Source organism: Dipodomys ordii, unplaced genomic scaffold, assembly GCF_000151885.1.
Source record: "Dipodomys ordii isolate 6190 unplaced genomic scaffold, Dord_2.0 Scaffold12, whole genome shotgun sequence".
NCBI classification, from domain to species: Eukaryota; Metazoa; Chordata; class Mammalia; order Rodentia; family Heteromyidae; genus Dipodomys; species Dipodomys ordii.
In genome coordinates, this window is record NW_012267228.1 from 11,659,545 (window position 1) to 11,680,532 (window position 20,988).

At 36.3% G+C, this 20,988-nt stretch overlaps 1 protein-coding gene across 1 annotated transcript in view; it reads right to left on the bottom strand.

The window, feature by feature from the left end:
* Ppp4r2 (protein phosphatase 4, regulatory subunit 2) overlaps nt 1-20,988 on the bottom strand; it is a 47,793-nt gene that overhangs the window by 8,144 nt on the left and 18,661 nt on the right. The window contains exon 3 of the mRNA XM_013010519.1: nt 8,364-8,534. Coding sequence (XP_012865973.1) covers nt 8,364-8,534 — 171 coding nt within the window. The remainder of the gene's footprint in view (nt 1-8,363; nt 8,535-20,988) is intronic.

The window sequence follows — 20,988 nt, forward strand, 5'->3', positions numbered from 1 at the left end:
GACACCATAAATATTCACTATAAACCTCCAAAAACCTCTGTGATGTTCATTACGATTGGTACAAGAAATTCTCTTATGCTCTTGATATTGTTTACTTTTGAAAATTGATTCATAGTAAAGCACAAAGTCAAGATAAAGGATCTTTTAAAACCGAAAAAAGAACAATGCACACCAACAACATTAGTAATGATGAAACAGATCATATTTTTATTCACTCCTATAAAGACAACATAAAATTACAAGTGTACAGTTAGTACTACATATACTACATATAACACACTACATAAATAACACATCAGTTTCTCATCTTTCCTTTGTCATAGTTAACTAAAAATCTCTAAGTACAGGATACAACATTATTACTATGGTCAATATATGGTTTATTGATATATATGTGTATCTGAAATGCTGTACTTCAAATATTAGAGGGATATACCTGCACCTTGGCCCTTCTTATATGTCATTCATCTCAAAACCTATCAAATACACACAAGGTACACATTAACTACTCTCCTTACATCTATTGTATAGGAACACTGTAATCCAAACAGTTTATACACTACTTGAAGAATACAGAATAGCACCACAGTTTCTGGTATTCAAGCACTAATTGAAAAATATTGTCTAGTTATGACTTGTTTTCCAACTATAAAATCTCCACACCCAAACCAATTATTTTTTCTCTTAAAATTAGCTTTTAAGGCTCAATGGTTTTAAATTTTCTGTTTAACACTTAGTAAATATTTGGCTAATTTTTTTAAAGGAGTTATATAAATAGTGGCCAATTATTAACACTCTGTTGGTATTAACACTGCTGTTGGGGTTAAACAACAATGTCTGCACTGATGTGATAAAATGAATTTACATTCTTAAGACATTTTCAGAAGCTTTCTAATGTAATTTGACCAAGTATCTTGTAGGTGATACTAAAATGTCATACAGCTTTTCCTTATATTGAATATTGTAAATAAATCTATCACTGAAAGTAGCAATCTAAAATACTATTGAAAGGTCTCCACATGCCTCTAACCTATTCCCTAAGTATTAGGTGCTGCTATAAAATAGAAATACCCAGGCTTGCTGAAGAGCAGGATATGTAAGTAATCACAACGATAATAAGTACTAATAATATCTGTAGACTGTACTGTAGAGGTAGAATAAACTATGCTAGGCAAGTAAGCAGAAACCTGGGAACAGTTAACTTGACATAGGTCTTTAAAAGAGTAAGAATAAACCAGATAAACTAAATCCAAAATAAATGTATTTGGTATGAGTACATGAAAGGCTCCCTTGTGTTATTCTTTTATTAGATATAGCACACACAAGTTTAAGCTAATCTCATGAAAATATTCTTCCTAATGATTAAAAAAATCCACTGAAGACATGATAAGAATAAACAGCAAAAATGCAGATGTAAAAACTATGCATGCCACTCATTCATGATAAAAAACATAAACCAGAATTCTTAAATTTGTGGGTGGATTGGGAAAGGGCATTCATTACTAAAAGTATATTACAAAGTAAGTAGTTAAAAAGAAACAGAGCTATTTAAAACTAAATGTGTCAGCCAGGTGGCTCACATCTGTAAACCTAGCTACTCAGGAAGGTGCAATGTGAGGATCACAGATCAAAGCCAGCTGGGGCAGAAAAGTCCATAAAACTCTTATCTCCAATAAACTAAATGGAAAAAGACGAGCACTGTGGTTCAAGTGGCAGAGCACTACCCTTGAACATTAAGAGGCTCAGGGACAAGAGCACCAGGACCTGAGTTCAAGGCCCCAGGACAGGCAATGAATGAATGAATGAATCCACAACTTATTCTGCAATACTTTCTCTGCTCATATTGTAAAATGAATATAGTAGCTATCTTTTCTAATTTGAATATATGTATGCATATAAAATTCAATAAATTTAAACAAAATCCCTACATATTAAGGATCAAATAGTAACAGATACTACCGAATATTATTCAGAAATATAAACTACCATTGATCTTTCCATATACAAATGATTAAGTGTGTTTAAAACCAAGGCTGGCTAGACCTTACCCTAGTTCAATCTACCTAAGCCTTCATGTTCTTAGGAAACAGACTCTAAGAATGCACTTATTAATGTACTTACTATGAGGCCTAAATATGATGTAATGTATGTAAAGCACCTAACAGCACTTACAGTGTTCAATAAATCTTGGTTCTTATAATCATCCCTTCAATATCTAATGAAGACTTTAGGAAAGCACCAAATTCTCCAAAGACTACAGAAGAATAAAATCAAAAGTGTAAAACTCAACCTTTAAAAACACTCTCTTTAAGGCCAAAGAAAGCAGCTAACCACTATTTTACAGTAGCTGTTTGTCATTTTTTATTGTAAAGCTGCTATACAAGTGTTATAGATACTTGAATCAGGTGTAATGAATAAAGAGTACATTTTTTTTTGAACCATGCCTCCCCTTCCGTCGCGCTCTCCTGGTTTTTCCCTCCAGTCCCCACTAGCCACAAGATATCCAGTTCATTTTCAAGTGTCCAGTGAGTATCCTGTTCTATCTGTTCATCCTTGTTCTACTTTTTATGTGCCCTCCCTTATCCTCCTTTGTATTTGTCACACATACAAACAAACAAGACCAAAGGAAAAGACAAGAGCAATAAGGGCAACTAAAAAATGTCTCGTTTCCTTTTCTTGGGAGTTAATTTCACAGAGTATTGCTTATATATATGTAATACATGTCTGTATGTATATTCTAGGCATAGGCATATTCTAGTTACCACAAATGAGGAGGACGATGCAGCCTATGTTCCTTTGGCTCTGGCTTACTTAATTACTGAATTTTTTCCAAGCCCACAGAAGAGGAGAAAATCTTCACTAGCTATGCATCAGACAAGAGCCTCAGATCTAAAATATACTTAGAGCTCAAAAAATTAAACCCCCCAAAAATAAAGCCTCAAAAACTCAACAAACCAATCAATACAAGGGCTAAAGACTTAAAGAGACTTCTCAAAGGAAGAAAAAAGATTGACTAATAAACACATGAAGAACTGTTCAATATCTCTGGTCACAAAAGAAACATAAATCAAACAACACAGATTCTATCTCATTCCAGTTACAATGGCTATTATCAGGAAAAGTAACAGTAACAAGTGCTGAAGGGGATGTGGCCAAAAAGGAACTCTATTACACTGTTGGTGGAAATGTAAGCTCTTTTAACCACTCTGGAAAGCAGTATGGAGGTTCCTTACAAGACTAAACATAGAGCTTCCCTATGACCCAGCAATCCCACTCCTAGGCATTTATCCAAAGGACCACAAACCAGGCCACACTAAAGTCACTAGTACAACCATGTTCATTGCAGCACTGTTTACCATGATATGGAATCAACCTAGATGTCCCTCCATGGATGAATGGCTCAAGAAAATGTGGTACATATGCACAATAGAATTTTACTCATCTGTAAGAAAATGGAAAGCACCTGTTTGTCTTGTTGAATACAACCAGTCTCCAAGCCTTACAAACCTAAAAGCTGTAAAAATTCCAATACTAAAAAGGCTGCTGAACATAAACAAATTCAGTCCTGCTGTTTAAATTGTAAGCCCTAAACAAGGCATTCCCTATTTAAGCATGACTAAAACATATTAAGCTGGTTAAATGATCATTAAGATGTACAATTCGGATAGACGTCAAACTACTGAACTGGAAAAGGTAGCACTCAAAAAAAAAAGCCTATTTCATTCAGTTTCTAAGCTAAAAACAATTACCAACTGTTATCTTTATGTAACAGAAGCAACTTTCTTCATTACTACTCCCCAAAAGAACCATAAAGCATGTAACACAGAGACTCCTGGAGAAAAAATCAAAACAGACCATAAAATCAATTATTACAATATACTAAATGTCAAAATAGATATTTACTTTCTTTTCTCTGTATGAGCCAGTATTTTTTATTCTTTCTTTTCTACATAGACTTACTTAAACTAGTCAGTTGTAAGTAACCTCAGCTGTCAAAAGCTGACTGGATGTATACTTTTATTTACTCTTAAGTCTTACCAAAGTTGTGAATCCATATTTACCTAAAGCAATACATTCTTTGTGTACTAAGGCTTTGAAATTTACTTACTTACACACACACACACACACACACACACACACACACACACACACACACCCTTAACAAGGTTACTTTACACCTCCAATCAAATATCAGAAACTGTAATTTTCTAAAAATTGCATTGTGGAGAAGTATAAAAAGAATTAGTTAAAAAGGCCAGGCAACAATGGCTCATGCCTGCAATCCTAACTAGGAAGCTTAGATTTGATCACAATTCACAACTGATCACAATTCAAAGCCAGGCCAGGCAGGAAGGTCTGTGAAATTCTTATTCCAATTAATCACTAAAAGGCTGGTAGGGTAAGTGTGGCTCAAGTGGTAAGAGAGCTAGCCTACAGTGAAAAAGGTCAGGGAGAGTGCCCTGGGTCCTTGATAGTTCAAGCCTCAGGACAGGTACAAAAAAATACATACATTCTCCAAAACTAATTCATGTATGAAGACAAGGATCTTAAATCACCTCTTCCAGTGCTACAATTATCTAAATTATTTTTTTCCCATCAAATGAAATACTATGAAAAAGACTAGTTTTCTTCCAGTTACTACTTTTCAACTTTTAAAAATTTACTAGATTACCACATTTAACCATATAATTTCTATCAAGGTAGGAAAACAGTAAGGAATGATTCTTAAAATTCACTTAATTATACTATGAAAAAAGCAATGAAGAAAAAGCAGAGCCAAACTCATTACCTATTTTAGAAAGATCTTAGATGAGAACAGCACTGACAAGAACAGGTTTATGAGGGATTACTTGCTTTTACATTCCTTATTTATCCATTCTGAGTAACTAGAGAACATAAAATTTTTTTAACTACTAGCAAATATATCTATCCTTCAAAATCCCTTTATGTACATGTACTAAAGGGATTAGTGTAAACTGCTACTAGCAATGTATAAATGACATATTCATGATGCTGTACATTAGAAAGAAGTTTTGATAATGTTCTTGTTTTATGAAAGACCATATATTCTTTATAATCCCAAGCAGAGGTCCTAAAATGACAAGAATATTACTTCAACTGATTGCTCTATTTAATTTTTATTGTTGGTGTTTCTCACCTAAAACATTATCTTCAGTTCTGGAGAAGTGAAATGAGAACATCCTCTATCCTTCCTAACTTCCCTCCTTTCTTTCCTACACTAGTCTGTCCCATTTTCCAGGTAGGCACCATCATTCCTGGCAAAAGACGTAACTTTAAATCTACCAATTGGAGAGATGTCAAAGCTCTAGTGGAAAGAAACTACAACTAGTATGTAACATGACTCTACTAACATCCCTTCCTTTATCTAATTTTATGACAGTTGGGGATCTTTCCAAAAGTGCCAACATGCTTCATCACTTTTTTTTGGTCGGTCGTGGGGCCTGAACTCTGGGCCTGGGCACTGTCCTCTGTTCTTCAGCTCAAGGCTAGCGTTCTACCTCTTGTGCCACAGCACCCCTTCTTTTTCTGCTTATGTGGTGCTAAGGAATCAAACCCAGGGCCTCATGCACGCAAGGCCAGCACTCTTAACACTGAGCCACCTTCCCAGCCTCTGTTACTTTTGCTAGAAACAATCTATTAAAAATGAGTGGAGAGGTGTAACACTAGAAATGACACCCTCAAACTACTTGAAGAAAAAAAAAACTATACTTAATGTTAAAAATAAAATTGAATTACAGGTCTTTCTACTTGGGCTTCAACTCAGGGCTTCATTTTCACTCACTAGAGCCACATCTTCAGTTTTGAAATAAAAATTCTTAATGTACCACCAATTAAGCCTTAGATTCTAGCCAGGCGTGGTTGAGTACACCTTTATACACCCAGCACTCAGAAGCAGGAACCAGGCAGATCAGGCTACAAAGTAAGGTGCTCTCTCATGTATTCTCTCTCTCTAAAAATAAAAAGGAGGGAGAGAAGAAACCCTGGGATTCTGCTTGATTAAAAATTAGTCATGAACAGCCATTCTCAAAACTGGAATGAAAATATTTAAATTCAAAATACTCATTTAAGACGAAAAACTTTTAAAAGCAATTATGTTTAAGTATGTTTTGGCATTTAATGACTGTTCAAATCATTTTCTGAAGTAGATAAATACCTGTTTTACAGATTAAGGAATTATAAATATTTAGATTTACTTAATAATCAAATCTATATCTAGTCTAACTTCATTTGAAAGAATTAAAATATTTCCTGTTACAAATTGACAAGAAAATTAACTTACTATTCAAAGAAGTGGTATAATTTGACTTGTTTTACCTTAACTCCTCCTTTTTCATTAGTGATAATTCATTGAAAATAAAAGATGATTCATAACATTGAATTACTCATTACCTATTTTAGAAAGATGTATGTCTGTAGCATTTACAAATGTCATATACTCCAAATATACTGATTTAAGGACATTCTATTCAATCCTCAAGCTTACACAACACACTTCTAATACTTAATGTGGTTTCTAGATAGGTGCTTGTTTAAAAGAGAGGATGGAACTGTTGGTGGGAATGTAAACCAGTACAAACACTGTGGACAGCAGTGTAACCATATAGCTTCCCTAGCCATACCTCCATATCCACTTGGGTATACCACTCAGACATCTACCCATATGTAAGCCAGGATACTATATAAAGACACTTCATATCCATGTTCATTGCTGCACTATTCACAATAGCTAAATTATGGAAATAGCCCAGATACCCTACAACAAATGAATGCGTTTTTTAAAATGTGGTAATTATACACAATGGAATTTTACAGTCATTAGAAAGAATAACATTAATATTATTTGCTAGGAATCAGATGGACCTAAAACAAATCATGTTAAGTGAGGTAAGCCAAGTTCAGAGAGACAAAAGGCCATACATACATATTTTCTCTCATATGGGAAAGGTAGATCTAAAATACAATGGGACATGATACATTATACAGGACTCTACAGACATTCACACACATTGAGACTAAAGTAGGATATTCTTAGGGGAAAAACAAAAGGTCTCTAACATAAGATATTTTTCTTAATGAATTCCAAGAAATGGAAACACGAGGTTTGTTTTGGTTTTTTTTCCTATTGTTGTTGGTGATGTTTTTCTTTTTGAGCGTTTTTTTTTCTGTTTTCTTGGTTTTTTTTTTTTTTTTGTCTTGTTTGTTCGTTGATCTGGGTTTTTGGGAGAAGGTGAAGGTAAGGAGAGCACAGAAATGGGGGGGCCGAAGGGTAAACAAATGCAGCACTGGTACTCAACAGACACTGTATTGAAATGAACGACCTAACTTGTGGGCGGAAGGGAAAACTGGGGAGTGAAGAAAGGGTAACACTGACTTATGAACTGGTAACCCCTCTGTACATCACCATTTTTTTAAAAGGGAGAAGGAAAGATCCAATCACAACTGGTAAGGAAACACACATATGGTTAAATGATTTCTAGACAAGGTCCTACAGTTACCTTCCTATTCTAGAGCCCCAGAGGAAAACTACAGCCAGTGAGCTGGTATTGTTAAGTATCCTCTCCCAGAAAGCGGAAAGCACAGCCAAATAATATGAGCAAACTTCCTAAACTTCAAAAGCAGAATTAGATTACATACTTGTTTCAAGTCCCAAGTGAATAAACATCTGGATAACCGGACCATTTACACCAGCAATAACTAAATGTAATCTTCTAATAAAATCTACATATAAATACGAATTTATTATTAGCATAAACATAATTCATTATTAATACTAAATAGTGAACAATTCAATTTTATAAACATTGCTTTCTTTCAATAAAAAACTTAAATATATTAAATCCTAAACCAGAAATTAAAATGACACAATTGAAGCACAGCAACATTTCTTAAACTAAAAGATCACCTTTTAGTTTATTACAAATGTCTTTCTGGTATTTTTAATGTTTTACAGGGGACTAAAAATTGTTATGTGTTGGAAGGGAGGAGACTCAAAATTTCCTAAATGAAGTCACTGGAATACTTTCATTAAACTGGTCTTCATTTTAAAAGAAATGTGAGTTCTCTAATGACATGTGATTTTTTAACCAAATATAAATTATATAGGAAAAACAAATTATCAAATTTATATGAATAGCTTCCATTATCACATTCATTTAAGTACCATGTACTCATAAAATTCAAGCTTTTCTTGAGAAGGCTGTAAATATATTTGTAAGCTGAAAATCATATCTGCCACTAATTAATTCTAAGGCCCTTAAAATTATCAAATAAGATAAATCAAAACTTAAAGAAAAATCTATGATCTGTGAAAAATTAAATCTTTAAAATATTAAAGTACATACCCATTAAATCCAGTGACAATTTTCAGTATTCTCTCCTTCATTTCATCAAAGGGAATATATTCAACATTAGGATTTGGAGGACCCCTTGGTTCAGGGGCTGAAGTTCTGAAATCATCCATCACTTTCTCCAGTTTGAAAATAAAGTAGCCTTTAAATTGGGACCACTGGATCCTACAAACCAAAAATTGAAAATATCATTAAGTAGCTTTATAAATTCTTTAACAAAAAGCAGAATTATGAAATATAAATGATGTCAATATTAACAAAATTAATCAATAACTAAGTATTCATGTCTTTGCTCCAGAGAATATATCACTTATAACCTTTATGCTCATAAGCTTCAAATGATTCCATAAAACTACCCAACTCCTGACTTTTTTTAATATGTATTTTTTATTGTAAAGGTTCTATACAGAGGAGTTACAGTTACATGAGTAAGGTAATGAGTACATTTCCTATTGAGCATTGTTACCCCTCGGCTTTTTTCCCCTACCATCCCTTCCCTCCCGACCTCTCCGACTCCTCCCCCCACCAAAGTTGTAAAGTTCATTTTCAACCTAGTGTCTTGTACATCTCATTGTTAAAATGGGTCAAACTACACTCTTATTTCAGCATTTTGTTATTTCCCTTCCTCTCCCCAAATTAGAAAAATGTATATACAAGATGTAAGTCACCAGAATCAAATACAGTGAAAACAGGGGTTATACTGTGGGGGAGAACATACAAAAGAAACAAACAAACAAAAATCACATAGTACATTATAGGCACATTAAAAGAACAGCAACAAAGATGAAACCTCTTTTGTGTCCCTATCTTGGGGTTCATTTTGCTTAGCATCATCTTGCACATGAAGCAATCCAAAAATTAATATGGAACAATAAAAGACCCCGAATAGCAAAACAAGCCTTAGCAGAAAGAACAGTGGAGGAATATCAACTCCAAACTTCAAATTCTATTACAAAGCCATAGTAATCAAAACAGCTTGGTACTGGCACAAGAACAGACCTGAGGACCAATGGAATAGGACTAAAGACCCAGAAATAAATCCTCTGACTTTTAAAATGAACTCACTCAAAGACTATAGCTGGTAGGTCCTTTGTGTATAAAAATAAGTAATTTTGAATTTACCTCTCATAACAAATCTAATCAGGGAGGTATTACAGGTCAGAAAAGAATCTATAGCTTAATCTCTCAAAGTCAAAAGCTATAATGGTTACTTGGATTAGGTAACAAGAAACTAAAAAAAAACATTTTCTTGCAGTGAGTATTTTCATGCTCTTTTGTCATTTATGAGGTGTATATACTGTTATATCCAATCAGTATGCACAGCAAAAACAATTTCCTTATTTATGTACTTTTCTAATGTTTCATTCACAGAATCTTTCTACATTTTACCAACCATGTAAGAGGATATTTTCGTGATGATACCTTGGTTAACACCTAAATTTCAAGCACACAGGAATACTGACCCATCATTAGTGGCAGGTTAGTCTCTTACTACCAAGACATAATTGCACAAAATAAGGCAAGTGCTAATTTGCCGTAGCTCTTCTATCCTGTTTAGCAACCATATAAACTAGGACAGCACATTACAGCCAAACAATCAAAACTTTTGCTTTTATAATAAAAGAGTTGGGCCTTTTTACTGGACTGGCATGCCCTGATAATACAAAAGCAATCGTGGATAAAACAGACAGCAATTTAGCACAAATTAAAGCTGTAGTATCAAATGATCCTCATAGGAGGAAGAAGCCTACTCTTCCTTAATATGTTGTATAAAATTAAAACTACTAAGTTTACTGAATACAATATTTTTTGAAAACAACTGTTTATAGAATTCTATGCAACCCAAGATAAATATAATCAAAAGATTCCTGGTACATTGCATAGTATGGAGGGCTCAGGAACAACACTTGAATACTGCAATGAGTTGTACAATCCCTATTTTTCATACACTATCCTTTTTACTTGAAGGGACTACCATGCAAATAATGCTTATTCCAACCAGATTATGATTTTATCTCATAAATAAATGAAGTAAACCTGTCATTCATGAGAAACAGCTGACAATATTTGTGGTCAACAATTATTAACCGTCTAAGCAAAAAATAGCCTAATAGCCTAGGAAATGTTTTATTATTCACCTTAAATTCAAAAGGACACAGCTCATGTGATACTATGTGATACTGTTTAAAAAGCCTTTACAATTATTGAAACTCAACTAAAAAAAAAGGCAAAATACATCTCTGAAAATTATATAATTCAGAAACTAAAACAAGCCATGGGGAAAAAAAATCACTTAATAATTTGTCAACAAAGGTAATTATCTTGCCAGGTGCCAGTGGCTCAAGCCTGTAATTCTTACTCACAAGGTTGAAATCTAAGGACTGTAGTTCAAAGCCAGTCCAAGAAGTAAAGTGCCATGAGACTCTTAACTCCAATTAACCACTCAGAAGTGGAACTGTGGTTCAAGTGGCAAAGCACTAGTCTTGAGCACAAAAGCTCAAGGAGAGCATTCACATCCTGAGTTCAAGCCCTAGGACTGGCATCAAAAATTAATAAAAATATTTTTGGGGGTCCGGTCATGGGGCCTGAACTCTGGGTCTGGGTGCTGTCCCTCAGCTCTTCAGCTCAAGGCTAGCGCTCCACCACTTGAGCCACAGCGCCACTTCCGGCTTGTTTCTTTTTGTTTATGTGGTGCTGAGGAATGGAACCCAATGCCTCGAGCATGCAAGGCAAGCACTCTACCACTGAGCCACCTTCCCAGCCCAATAATAATAATTTCTTAAGAATGTATACTCACTGTTAGAATGTAAGCTATAAAAACAAAACCTCAGTTAGAATTTCATATGAAAATAAAATTATCCTAAATGCTCATAAATTCTCTACACTCAACTTCTCAAAAATAAATTGGTTCCTACTATAACCCTGCTGTATATCGCTTTCATAATAAAAATAAAAATGTAAAAAATAAATTAGTGCCTGTTCACAATAGCTAGGATATGGAAACAACCCAGATGCCCCACGACAGATGAATGGATCCAAAAATTGTGGTATCTATACACAATGGAATATTATGTAGCCATTAGAAATGACAAAACAATGGCATTTGCAGGGAAATGGATGGAGCTAGAAGGAATCATGTTGAGCGAGGTAAGCCAAGAGCGAAGAGACAAACGGTACATGGTCTCCCTGATAAGTGGATGATAAATCCAAAATGTTAGGTGATACGAAAAAACTAACAGGACTCAAGAAACAAAGAACTCCTGCTCATCTGGTTGAACCACTACTAAATATCCCCATGCTGCTGATCACATGTATGGTGTATAACACGTGAACACTGTTATATATTACAGACTGTGATAGACAATTTGCTCCAGGAAAGTTAGAATGAACTTGTGACTTAGAAATTATGTAATCATTTAATCACAATTAAAAAAAAAAAAGATCTTCGGGGAAGGGAGGGAGGGAGGGGATGGTAGGGGGAAAACAATGGAGGGGCTAACAATGTTCAAGAGGAAGTGTACTCATTACCTCACTCATGTAACTGTAACCCTCTGTATAGTATCTTTACAATAAAAAAAAGAAAAAAAGAAAAACAACAAAGACTTTTAAAAAATAAATAAATAAATTAGTGCCAACACATACCTTGATGAAATTAACTCAATAATTCACTAAATTTGAAACTAGTACAGGCCCTAGAACATATAGACACAGGCAATAACTTCCTAAATAGAACACTTAACAGCTCAGCAAATAAAGAGCATAAGCCTCTGCACAGCAGTCAAGAAAAGAGATAGCCTACAGAATTGGAGAAAAATCTTTGCCAGTTACATATCTGACAAGAATTACAACTGAATATATAAGAAGCCCCCAAAATACTAAACTCCCCCCTAAAGTATCAACAACCTAGTTAATAAATGCGCAAATGAACTCAATTCTTAAAAGTACAAATAGCTAAAACAGAAATATTCAACAACTGTGGCAAAAAGGAAATGCAAATAACAGAAGACTGAAATTTCCTATCACTCCAGTCAGTACAGCCACATAGTGCAGCACACTAGTCATTTGGCTATGATGATGCTGGTTTTAAACAAACCTATTGCAGTAACAGTTTTATGAAAATATTACATACATAATAATCTACAGAACATACCTAACATGATGATAAACTGTTGTTGCTAGTTTATGTGCCTACTTTACTTCCTAGTCATAATGCTGCAGAGTACATCCACTCATTTAAAAGTTTACTGTAAAGCAGCAGCAACCTCATGATCACATTTCCTGTATATCTTGATTGCATCAAGAGGCTACGTCAAGTGACTGACTTATACCATGTAGGTTTAAGTAGCTAGTGTACTATGTTTGAATGATGAGAAACTCAACTAAGGACATATCTTACAGACTGAATCTCAGTTGTTAAATGGTACATGTCTGTACTTCTAATGCTATGAGGATTAAAATTAGTATAAACAGTATGGAGCTAAGTGACTTACACCTGGTAAGCACTCAATGTTTTAGTTTCCTCAAGATACTCAAAAGGAGAACATTCAGGGAATATAGTAGTGACATGCAGAAAACATGTAAGATGAGGCCAGCATTGTGAAACGGCATCAGTAAGAATAACTAGTACAGTAAGAAAGATTTCAGTTAGATCTTAGTAAGATAAATTAAGAAAGTATGATGTACTGTCATACAACAGTCAACTTAAGGCAGTTTCTGGCCTATAGGCATTTTAAATAATTCTCTTTCATTAGAGAAAGAAGAAAATGCTTCCCCAATATTAATTCTCCACTCATTCTTAAACTATTCCCTTTCAGAAAATATAGGAAATACTTTGATGAAAAATACAGAAATAGGACTGGGAAGGTGGCTCAATGGTAGAGTGCTTGCCTTGCATCCATGAGGCCCTGGATTTGATTCCTTAGCACCACATAAGCAGAAAAGGCCAGAAGTGGCACTGTAGCTCAAGTGGTAGAGCGCTAGTCTTGAGCTGAAGAGCTGAGGGACAGCGCCCAGGACCAGAGTTCAGGCCCTACAACCAACCCCCACCCCACCGCCCCCCCAAAAAAAAGAAAGAAAGAAGAAGTGGAGCTGTGGCCCAAGTAGTAGAGTGTTAACCTTGAGCAAAAAGCTCTGGGACAGCACCCAGGCTCTTAATTCAAACCACCAGATTGGTACAATAAATAAAATACGGAGAGATTTCCAGTTACCTACTCATTAGTATGCACACACATATACTATAGATTCGTGCCAGTTATCACAGATAAACTAAGCTCTCGAAATTTACATACCAGATTGTCTACTTTCACCTGCCCAAGGACATCTAGAGCAATTCTACTCTTCCTATAAATTACATCTACACCAGCTTTTTACCATATAAATGGAGATATTGTCCCCATCTTAAAATTATCTTTTTCTTCCCATATCCTCTACTCTAATTCTCACATTCAATTTATTTGCTGTCCTCCAAAATAAAATTCCTTAGGAAGCTCACATCCACTACAATCAAGCTTTCAGCCTCATCAGTAAATCTAATCTTCTCTGTCTAGGTAACTAATGACCTCCATACTGCTTGCTATACCCAAAGGTCAGTTCTCACCATCAAGAGCATTAAACATGGCAGATCATTCTTACTTTCCTGGTTTTTCTTTCTTCCCTCATTTTCCTTCTCTAATTTTCCACACCATTTAATGCTACAGCAGTCAGTAGCTCACTTTATATAGATGCCTATGATCTCACTCAATATGGGTATTTCTTTTAACACAATCTGCACGTCAATTAGTTCTTCTGATCCCTAGACTGTATATATCCAGCTCCCTACTTCATGTCTCCACCTGGCTGACACTCAGCATGTCCCAAACTGAATCCTCAGCCTTTTCCCTGTGATAAAATTCCATTTAGGTAAGCTCCTGCGTCACTGACTCCTTTCTCTTCCATTCTACACCCTATCAGGAAATCAGTTGTACCTTCAAATAAATATTAATTGTACCTATCAGGATATCAGTTGTACCTTCATATAAAGTGTAAAGATTCTTCTTTACTACTTTCTGCTACTTAATCCACTAACCACTCATAATCTGAATTCAACTAACCCTTATATAGGGCTAGCAACATAGGTCTTGGTCGTATACCGTTACCTGGGTTTAACCCCTAGCACCAAAAAAGAAAAAGGAAGAATGAGCAACTCATGTCTAGTTTTGTTTTGTTTTTTGGCAGGGAGGGGGGGCAGGGATGGGAAGGATTGGTTGTAGAGCCCAGACCCTGGACCCGGGCACTGTCCCTCAGCTCTTCAGCTCAAGGCTCGCACTCTACCATTTGAGCCACAGCCACTTTTGACTTTTTCTGCTTATGTGGTGCTGAAGAATCAAACTCAGGGTCTCATACAAGCAAAGCAACCATTCTACCACTGAGCCACCTTTTTTTTTAACCTGAAACATTCTCAGCAGAGCCATTCATAGAACAATCCTTCCAGTATTTCAGTCCAGCCAGGCACTGGTGGCTCATGCCTGTAATAGAAGCAACTCAAGAGGTGAGATCTGAAGACTGCAGTTCAAAGCCAGCCCAGGCAGGAAAAGTCTGTAAGACTCTTATCTCTGATTAACCACCAAAATTTCAGAAGTAGAGCTGTGTGACTCAAGTGGTAGAGCACTAGCAAAACTTCAAGAACAGCACCCCAGCCCTGAGTGTAAGCCCCAGAACCAGTACCACAAAAAAATTTTAATTAAATTAATAAAGGTCTGATATCACTGATATCACATCTCTATTCAAAACTACAACGACCCTGGATTTCATTCAAGCATATAAAGTCCTTGTTGTTATGAGGTGACCCACCAGGAGAGACCACATAGACACAAAAGTACAGTTAACAGAAAGTCTTTATTAGCAGGCCTTTGGGACACCCAAGTGCAGTCTTGAGTTGGTTTTTAAGGCTCCTTATATACTAAAAACTTTTATTTTTATTTTGTTTAAGAGTGGAAAGTCCCTAGTGGTTTTTTGTTTTTTGTGGGGGGGGGGGGTTGTTGTTTTGTTGTTATTGCTGTTTTGGTAGAAGGCAAGTGGGAATTAACAGAAGTAAAACATGGCCTTGAGTAAGGGCACCATGACCATTACTTAGGAACAAAAGTCAAAACATACCCTTGAACAGACCTAGTGTATTTTAAATTTAAAATATTGGAAACTCATTTCTATGGTTGGGGTGGGAGGGACACAAAGATGGAGTTATATTTGTCTAGTTGGTCCAGGGATGCCTTTTTACAGTGAAATAGTCTACAATGCCCTGTACAAGTGTCCCCCAATTCCTAACCTCCTCCCCCATTTGGTCAAACTACTCAAAGCACAGTAGTCTCCTCTTCAGATTGGGCACACTATTAAAGGAACTTTCCAGTGACAGATTCCTCTGCCTGAGATGCTCTTCCCTATACCACATGACTAATAAATACCTTATTTCCCACATCTAGTTCAAACATTATCTTCTGAGTAAGGTTGCCGCATTAATCAGCTCATTTAAAATAGCATTCTCCTTGTCCCATATATATACCTATCAAGTACCAAGAATGATGCATGGAGTGCTGGATTCAGTAAAAGAGTAAAGAAATATCCCAAAACCTAGTTGCCTGGGCAATGTTCACAACACAAAGAGGGGAGGTGCAGGTAGAAAAATGACAACTTTCAGAGTAGATTTGGCACAAGTAATATGTGTGTCACTATTTTAGTGACTAAAAGGAGTACAAATTTGTGTTTGTACTGCAATGCATAATAGCAAACACATACCACAAATGTTAGGAAGTGTCCTAAGCACTTTGAACATACTGAGTTAACTCGATTCTCACAGTAATTTGGAGTTAGGTAGTACATTACTATTAAGACAATTTAGAAATAGGTCTCAAGTTTGTTTCAAATGTTTCAAATTTGTCCATAATTGCACAGCTAGTTAAGTGGCAAAACCAAGGATTTCAATCAACCTAAGGTATTTTAACATCAAAATTCATTCTCCTTATGCATCATGACATCCAGTTCTAAGAAAAATAAATTCCCTGATGACTTTTAAAGCATTTTTATTTAAATGCACATAATATTAAGTATTGTCAAGATTAGCATGTTATTTTGAATTGCAATCATCAAATTGCTTTCACGTATCCTACTTCTGTAATTAAAAATTTTCAAATATCCTGCCACTTTTTAATATTTCAGTATACCAGAATTCAGTAATATTTCTAAGTAAAACAGGCTGGGAATGTGTGGGTCAGTGAAACAGCACTTGTCTGGCAGCAAAGTCTTGGTTTAATCCTTAACAAGGGAGAGGGGCACTCAAGGAAAAAACTCATTTTATTCACGTGATTTCATAATTTATAGTCCTATGTTGCTTAAGTATAAATTTTAAAAGAGCAATGTCTCCAAATAGTCAAAACCAAGAATACCAATTTATCCACAAGTGTGATGTGAATATTAGAAAATACAGGCTGAGTATCCCTAGTAGAAAAATACAAATTTTGCACCTAAGTATTTTGAAGAATTGATGCTCAAAAAGTCTCAGTAAATTTTAGCCAGATGCCAATGGCTCAAGCTGTTAATGCCTCAAACCTGTAATCCTAGTTACTCAGAAGACTGAGATCTGAGAATCATAGTTCCAAGCCAACCCTGACAGAAAAGTATGTGAGACTCTTATCCCCAAGTAACCATCATTTAGTCAGTAGAGCTGTGGTTTAAAGCAGAAGTGTGTTAGATCTGAGCAAAAAAGCTCAGGCAGCACCCAGGCCTGGAGTTCAAGCTTCATGAGCCCCTAGCCCCCCAAAAAGTCTCAGATTTTACATTTTTTTTTCTGGGAGGGGAACAAAAGCTCATCTGGTGAGCAAATACTCTAAATGCAAACATTCTAAAATCCAAAAAAATCCAAAGAACTCCAAATCTGAGGCAAATCCTATTTTGAATAAGGGGAAATTGGACTTTACTAACGATATATAAAAATATGCCACAATGTCTCATAAAATTTTTTATTGGGGCTGGGAAGGTGGTTCAGTGGTAGGGTGCTTGCTTGTATGCATGAGCCTCTGGGTTAGATTCCTCAGCACCACATAAGCAGAAAAAGCCGGAAGTGGTCCTGTGGATCAAGTGGTAGAACGCTAGCCTTGAGCTGAAGGACAATGCCCAGGCCCAGAGTTCAGGCCCCATGACAGACAGAAAAAAAAAATCTTGCTGGAAACTTACTGTTAATTAAACCAGCCTACTCCCATTTAATAATACTCAGAAGTCTTTTAGAGCCAGCATTGCTAAGTATTGGTATACACCTACAATCCCAGCAAGCTAAGGCAGGACTGTAGTAAGTTCAAGGCCAGCCTGGGCTACATAGCAAGGCTCTGTCTCAAAAACAAAAGGAGTGTGTGTGTGTGTGCGCATGCGTGTGCGTGCGTGTGTGTGTGCCTATTTTGTGTCTGTGCTACAAAAGGAGCAAGTGGTGTGTGGGGTGTCTGTGTGCCTATTTTGTGTCTGTGCTAGTCTTGGGGCCTAAACTAAGGCTAGCATTCTACCACTGGAGCCACAGTATCAGTTTTGGCTTTTTTGTCATTCATTAGAGGTAAGTGTCTCATGGAACATTCCTTGAGCCTCAGATCTCAGCCACCAGAGTAGACAGGATTACAGGCATGAGCCACAGGCACCTGGGTGCAAATACAGCTATGGAATCAATATATCTTAATACATGTTTCTCTTAAATATTGAAATAGCTATTAATACTGTATTAAATCTAGGTCAGAATCAAATGTTAAGACTTTATTATCTTAAGAAAAAAAAAGTTAGCCTGATGCTGGTGGCTCAAGCCTATAATCCTAACTACTTGGGGAGGCTGAGATCTGGAGATCATAGTTTGAAGCCAAACCAAGCAACAAAGTTCATGAGACTCTTATCTGCAATTAACCACCAGAAAACCGAAGTGGCTCTGTGGCTCAAAGTAGTAGAGTACTAGTCTTCAGTGAAAAAGCTCAGGGGCAGTGCCCAGGCCCCGAGTTCAAGCCCCATGACCAACAAAACATAATTCCCTATGACCCAGCCATAACACTCTTGGACATCTACCAGAACATTACAAGTCAGAATACAATAAAGACATGTGTATATCCATGTTCGTTGCTGTACTAACTACAATCACAAATGCCAAGCTATGGAGACAGCCAAAATGCCCTACAATAGATAAGCAGATCCAAAAATATGGTACCTATACAGAATGGAATTACAGTCATTAGAGTAAGATTATGTCATTTGCATGGAAATAGATGGATCTTTTTTTTTTTGGGGGGGTGGGGGTCCGATCGTGGGGCCTGAACTCGGCCCAAGCACTGTCCCTCAGCTCTTCAGCTCAAGGCTAGCGCTCTACCACTTGAGCCACAGCGCCACTTCCGGCTTTTTTCTTTTTGCTTATGTGGTGCTGAGGAATCGAACCCAGGGCCTCAGGCATGCAAGGCAAGCTCTGTACCACTGAGCCAACTTCCCAGCCCGGAAATAGAGGGATCTTGAACAAATCATTTTAAGTGTGGTAAGCCAAGCTCTGAGACAATGGCACGTTTTCTCTCATATGTGGAAGCTAAATCTAACTAGCCATAATAGACTATAGAACTCTAGGCAGTTACACACAACCTAAAGGATACTCTTTCGTTACCCAAAGGTATAACTTCTTGGAACATATAAAATACTATTTATAGAAATGCAAACATGGGTATTTTGTTAGTAGTAATAATGGGAGTAGTGGTGGTGACGTTGGTGTTTGTTTTTGCTTTCTTTTTTTTTCTTTTTAGGGAGCAATGTGGGATACAGGAAGGAAGAAGAATGAACAAATGAAGATATACTATTCTGTATACACTGGAAAAAATGAGCCTATGTAACTTCTGGGCAGGGATGGGGGAGGACGGGAAGGGGGCGGGGAGAGGAACTGGGGGAAAGCAAAGTAAGGGGTGACATTGGCCTAAAGAGAAATGTACTTATCACCTGATTTATGATTTATGTACTCAACACCTTAACAACAATAAAATTACATTTAAAAATTACAAGCAAAAATATAAAGTAATTTCAATTTTATTCCCATCTAATCTAGCCAAGCTCTCTAATACCTGACACTAAAAAGTAATGGTTATTTGCTGACCTCCTTTTGAACCTTAGTCTAGTCTTAAGACTCATTTAAGAATCAATTATAATTAATTTCTCTAAAAGAGGTTCTTTGAGTATGACCCAATAGTACACACCTATAATCTCAGCTACTCAAGAGACTGAAGGTGGAGGAACTGAAGGAGGAGGAACTGGAGGTGTGTTTCAAATAACTGAAGGGCGGGCACCATGATGCCCTGAGCTCATGCCCCAATACCAGTTTGGAGGAAAAAAGGTTGAGGAAGAAAATAGAAAGTAAGACCAGCCCATACTATGTAGTATCTCAAATGAATAAAGGAAAAAAAAAGTGATGTACATTTATCAAAGATTTCCTGGGCCTAATATTAAAAACGATGTTCAGATATGTGATAGTGTAATACTAATAAAGGCAGTGAGCAAATATTATATAAAATCTAATACTTTACTATGAAAATAATGCTACCAGAGATTGCTGTTTGCTCACTACTCTATCCCAGAACCTAACACAAAATTCAGAACTAAGTGCATGCTCAGTAAGTATTTGTTGGCTTTAGATATGAAAGAATTAAGCAATCTGAAAAAATTATACAACTACTACACAGTGAATAGAACGCATAGAAAGGAAATTCCCTTTTAGAAAATCCACACCAGTAATTTTATTAATGTATGTATTTATTTAGCTAGTCCTGGGGCTTGAACTCAGGGCTGAGGTGCTGCCCCTTGTGCTTCTTTGCTCAAGGCTAACACTGCCACTTGAGCCACAGCACCACTTCTGGCCTTTTCTGAGTAGTTTATTGAAGTCTCAGAGTCTCACAGACTTTTTCGCCCTGGCTGGCTTTGTACTACAACCCTCAGATCTCAGCCCCCAATAAACAGGATTACAGGCATGAGCCACCGGCGATGGGCTCACACCAGTGATTTTTAATGTATGTTAAAGTATCTGCATTGTCACAAAGTATGTACTGAGTAAATCTGAGCCCCTTCTCCTATCCTTTTAAAGTTATATAAAAATTAAAATGTTTTATTTCCTAAGTATATAAAAGTTAAAATGTTTATTTCCTAGGTCAAAAGGAGTTTCCAAGGAAATATCTCCAATAAAACAATCTATACCTGAATTTAAAAGGTAAACATAAAAGATTCAGCTATTCCATCTGTGCTGTATTATAAACTAAATTAGTATCTTGCAGCCCTGAACACCACACCACTGTGATGGTATGTGGGGTATGGGACTTTCTGCAGGCAATTATGGTTAGATGAGGTCACGTGCATGGGGCCTTCCTGATGGGAATAAAAAACTCCTACACTCTGTACTAAGGTGAGGATACTTAAGCCAAAAGAAAACTTCACTACAACCAGACTATGCTGACTGCTTTATATCAGACTTTCAGCCTCAAGAACTGTGGGAAAACTGTCATAGTTAAGATACCTAAACCACAATACTGTTACACTAACTCAAGCTACATAGCAATTTTCTATTTTAAGGAGAACGTGTATTTAACATAAAATATGACTGAAA